This window comes from Megalops cyprinoides, chromosome 1 (genome assembly GCF_013368585.1).
Source record: "Megalops cyprinoides isolate fMegCyp1 chromosome 1, fMegCyp1.pri, whole genome shotgun sequence".
Taxonomy (NCBI): Eukaryota; Metazoa; Chordata; class Actinopteri; order Elopiformes; family Megalopidae; genus Megalops; species Megalops cyprinoides.
The window spans coordinates 5,470,045-5,475,044 of record NC_050583.1 but is presented as its reverse complement, the minus strand read 5'-3'; the positions used below and the strand labels follow the sequence as shown (position 1 = coordinate 5,475,044).

General features: G+C 52.4%; 1 protein-coding gene across 1 annotated transcript in view; it reads left to right on the top strand.

Annotated features, from left to right (window-relative positions):
• LOC118774167 (bromodomain-containing protein 4-like) overlaps positions 1–5,000 on the top strand; it is a 31,724-nt gene that overhangs the window by 11,938 nt on the left and 14,786 nt on the right. Inside the window, 4 exon segments of the mRNA XM_036523325.1 lie at positions 140–506; positions 1,821–1,958; positions 3,394–3,529; positions 4,883–5,000. The exon segment at positions 4,883–5,000 is cut by the window's right edge and continues 196 nt beyond it. Of these exon segments, the coding sequence (XP_036379218.1) occupies positions 140–506; positions 1,821–1,958; positions 3,394–3,529; positions 4,883–5,000 (759 nt within the window).

Sequence of the window (5,000 nt, the reverse complement as noted above, 5' to 3'; positions counted from 1 at the left end):
GATGGTGGTAGTGGTAGCGATCATATTGCTGATGGTAGTCGTGCTGACAGTGATGTTTGTACAGGTGATGATTGTGATTGTGCTGGGTGTGATGTTGTTTGCGGTGAAGGCGTCTCTGACTGCTCCCCCCTCTCTGCAGAGACCCCAGCGAGGAGTGCAATGGGATCACTGGTGCTCTCCCAGTGGAGTCTGCACCGGGGTCGAGACTGAGCGACTGGGGTCCTGCTGCCCCTCCCCCCGCCCCCGCCCCCGCGCCCCGCCCCGCCAGCATGGGCGACGGCCTGGACGCCACTCAGATGTCGGGCGGAAGCAGCAGCCAGGGGCACCCCTCCACCCAGCCCCCCGCCTTCAACCCCCCTCCCCCCGAGACCGCCGACCCCGCCCGGCCCAAACGGCAGACCAATCAGCTGCAGTACCTGCTGAAGGTGGTGCTGAAGACGCTGTGGAAGCACCAGTTCTCCTGGCCCTTCCAGCAGCCTGTCGACGCCGTCAAGCTCAACCTGCCTGTGAGTGTCTCTCTGTCTGTCTCTCCATTGGTCTGTCTTTGCCCTCTGTCTGCCTGTCTGTGCCTGCTGTCTGCCTGTCTGTGCCTGCTGTCTGCCTGTCTGTGTGCGCCTGCTGTCTGCCTGTCTGTGTGCGCCTGCTGTCTGCCTGTCTGTGTGTGACTGCTGTCTGCCATCTGCCTGCCTGTCTGCCTGTCTGTGCCTGCTGTCTGCCTGTCTGTGTGTGACTGCTGTCTGCCTGTCTGTCTGCCATCTGCCTGCCTGTCTGCCTGTCTGTGCATGCTGTCTGCCTGTCTGTGCCTGCTGTCTGCCTGTCTGTGTGCGCCCGCTGTCTGCCTGTCTGTGCCTGCTGTCTGCCTGTCTGTGTCCTCTGTCTGTCTCTGCCATCTGCCTGCCTGTCTGCCTGCCGGTTCAGACAGATTCACTTCACACCAGAAAGATTTTTTTTACTTGAGAGTATTATTAACACATCAATTAACTATGACCTGTGGATGGTATCTGAGGTCAGCGCTAGGATCAATATTGTTCTGTTTCAGTGGCCTGTACTAGTGCTTAAAGTCCCATTTCAATGTATTTAGGTGAATATGGTGTCCCGTTTCAGTTCAGAGTGCTGAATATTGCCGTTTCATATTTTATTTATGTCAGTGTTTTATATCATCATTAATAAAAGAGTTGCATTGATTATGACACACATTCTGTGTTCGCGCTGAGACAGATGTGAGAGTGTGAAAGTGAATCAGTCTGGGAAGGTGGCGGAGATGTTTCTCCCGTCGGGGGTCCTTTTGTCGTGTTGTCTATCTTGTTTTAGTTTGTTTTGTACTCGCTGAGCCTGTGAGTGGGAGTTAAGCTTTGTGAATTTATTTTTTGCTGCGTGCGTGCGTGCGTGCGTGCATGTGTGTGTTTCTGTGTGTGTGTGTGTGTGTGTGTGTGTGTGTGTGTGTGTGTGTGTGTGTGTGTCTGTGTCTGTGTCTGTGTGTCTGTCTGTATATATATATATTGCGCTGTTTCAATGATCACTGAACAAAGTGCAGTTGTAGTACTGTGTTGTAAATGCAGGCCTGTTTTAATGTACAGATGTAGATATAGTCCAGATTCAGTGGTCAGTATCATCCAGTTGTGTGAATGTAGTCTCAGTGCAGAATGGGCATCAGCCTGAGCATCAGGAATCCTGCGCTTGCTTCTGTAACGTTTTGAACACCATCATCCTGCAGACGCTCACCGTGTCTCGGGTTCGAGCCTGTCCCAGGACCCGGCCGACTGCGTACACACCCGAGTGCGTCACGCGCATGCACGCTAACCCCTCTCCGCTCCCCACAGGACTATTACAAGATCATTAAGTGTCCTATGGACATGGGAACAATCAAGAAGCGGCTGGAGAACAGCTACTACTGGAACGCCCAAGAATGTATTCAAGACTTCAACACCATGTTCACCAACTGCTACATCTACAACAAGGTAGGGGTCCCCCCCCCCGAGCTGCTGTCTCCCGGGGTTCAGGCCTACGAACGCGCTGTGTGGCTGTGTCTCGACTGGTCCGAGCTACCTCCAACCATAGCCTGCAGCGATGGCCGCAGTTGCACGAGTTCAAAGCTCAGTTGTGCAAGAGCTCAAAGCTCAGCGCAGTCGCCCTTAATGTAAACATGGATGTTCTTTGCGAGCAAACAAGCCTTGGCCGACCGAGGCGAGCTTTGCCAGGCTGCGTCTTTAGGGATCCAGCAGAGACGCTGTTTGGCTTGACCGCAGCTACAGCTGAACACACTGTCAAAGTTTTTTTAAATTTTAATATGACCATTTAGACGTACTGTGTTTACATGGGGCTGGCTAATTGTGACCAGTGTACGGTGGTTGGTGTGGCCGACGAGATTGGGTAGTCCTCTCTGCCATGTGTGCTGTGGTTGAGTCTGGATAAGAGCGTCTGCTAAATGAATGCAATGAGTCAGGTTGCTGGGATGCAGGTGCCAAACAAGCTGAACTCACAGCGTCAGTGTTGGTCTGCATTTGCATTCAAAGCCGAAGCAATTTGACTTGTGTCTGCAGGTGAGCCTGTCAAAATGGCACACTGCGAGATTAGAAGCAGGAACTGCCAGCCTCATTTCCTCCACAGCCTCTCCACCTATCGAACTCTCAGTCATATAACAGCCCGCTTAACATGGGAGGCAGCTTCAGATTAGAGAGCAGTTTTTCCACCAGTGACAAGTGCCAGTACTCATGTCGTACAAACAGCAGTGTGGCACATTGGTAAGGAGCAAGTCTCTTCACTGAAAGTTTGCTAGTTCGATTCCGAGCTGGGGCAAGGTACTTTACCCACAATTGCCTCAGTAAATATCCAGCTGTATAAATGGATAACATGAGAATCGTAACCTATGTAAGTCACCCTGGATAAGAGCATCTGCTAAATGTTATGTAAACACACCGCCCAACAAAAGCTGCCTTACAATGAGCCCCACACCAGTGCACAGGGGCACAGTGGCATGTGTAAACAAGCGGTGACTCACTCTGACTCATCACGAGTCTCTTGCGACAGAGGTTAGAAAGTCCCGCACACCAGTGGTTGGTGTTTGTGATGACATGTGACAGCTGGCTTGTGATAATTAGTGTATGTGGACATGTGGCAGTTTGTGCAGTTGTTTGTGTGTGAGAGAGCTGATGTGTGTGTCCGTGTAAGGCAGTTGGCGTGTGGTAGTTGTGGCGTAATGGTTGGTGTGTGTTGTATAATGTTTGCCGTGTATATTAGCTTGTGACATGGGACTGTGTGTGTGTGTGTGTGTGTGTGTGTGTGTGAGTGTGTGTGTGTCTTACTCTGTGACGGTTGTGTGTGTGTATGTGTCTGTGTGTTACTCTGTGACGCCTGCCATATGTGTGTGCTGATGTTCTGGGCGTCTCCTTGCAGCCTGGAGACGACATCGTCTTAATGGCGGAGGCTCTGGAGAAGATGTTCCTGCAGAAGATTTCCGAGATGCCCCAGGAAGAGACCGAGATCACGGTCATGACGGGAAAGGGCCGCGGCCGGGGCCGCCGAGACGTAGGTGAGCGAGGGAAGGGGGCGGGGAGATGGGCGCGGGTCCACACCTTACTGTCCAGAGGTAGTGGAGTGAAGCAGTCTGGATACCTAACTGTCTTCTCCTGGAAGGATTACTCATTACAGTCACATCCTTTCTCTGCTCCTTCTCCCAAACGGTGGAATGAGCTCCCCACTACTGTCCTTCAGGATGGCTGTCCCATTTCCCAGAACACACCTGTGCTCTCTGACTCCGCCCCCCTCCTCACGCTAATACAAAACCTAGCAGCTGTAAAGCTGATTGTGATTCAAACCCAAACCGTAGAAGCGGCAGCTTTCGCAGTAGTGAAAGTGTTTCGACAGTACAAACCTGTGGAGGCTGCACAGCCTGGTGCTGCCAGCTGATAGCTGAAGGTTGTGTGTCCTTTGACGGCAGTTAATGTTTCCCACAATGCCACTACATGTCAAAGACGGTCCTGATGTTTTAGTATCTTTGCAGCTAATTGCCTAACCGACTGAGTGTACTTCTGTAAGTCACTCTGAGCATCCACAAGGGACGGATGTAAGAGGGCGTGGCTCAGGCAGCCGAGATAGCGATGAGTTCATATATTAGAGGGAAGGTCGCAGACCACCATGTGTGTCAGTTATGTCATCAGTGATGAGGTTGACGGTTGACGAGAGAACCCAGGTGTTGCGTTACAGGTGGTGGTGCTTCCAAAAAGATTTTTTTAAATTCAGGAGTGTCGTCTCAGGGGCTCCAGGGAAGTGTGCAGATGTTCACGATCAGATTGACAGGATGACTCGAGGCTCTGTGGTTTGGCCCTCAGCCATGTGGGGTCAGATCATCTCCAGCGTTCAGTGTACAAGCGGCTCTTCGTTCCCAAGCCTCAGGCTGACCTTAAATGATTTTTGGTTTTGTTTAGTTATTAATTTTTTTAGTTAGGTTAAAGATGTAGTCGTCGTTGGTGTTCATTCAGTATAGGTGACTGTGGTGTATCGCTTTTTGGAATGGAAACCATGCAGATTAAAAAGTGACATTTTGTCTTTTGTCTCTCCTGCTGCTCTCCCTCTGCCCCCCCCCACCCACTTTCTGCTCTCCTGCCATCCTTCTCCCTCTCTCTGTCCCCCCCTACCTTTCTTGCTGTCTCCCTCTCTCCCTCTTTCGTTCTCCCCCTCTCCCTCTCTCCCCCCTCCGTCCCTCTTCTCTCCCTTCATCTTCCACCCTCTTTTGCTCTTCCTTCCTCCCTACCCCACTTCCTCTCTCCCTCCTTCTCCCTCCCTCTTTCCATCTGACATCACCCCTCCTCCCTCTCTCACTTTCCCTCCCTTCCTCTCTCTCCCTCTCTCCCTCTTTCCCTCTCCCTCTTTCTCCCTCTCTCAGGTCTGAACTCGAAGCCGGGCTCCGCCCAGGATTCTCCGTCCACACCCCCCACCACGCGGGGCCTGACGTCCCCGGCCCCAGGGCCGCAGACACGGGGCCCAGTGCAGGGGCCCCCAAC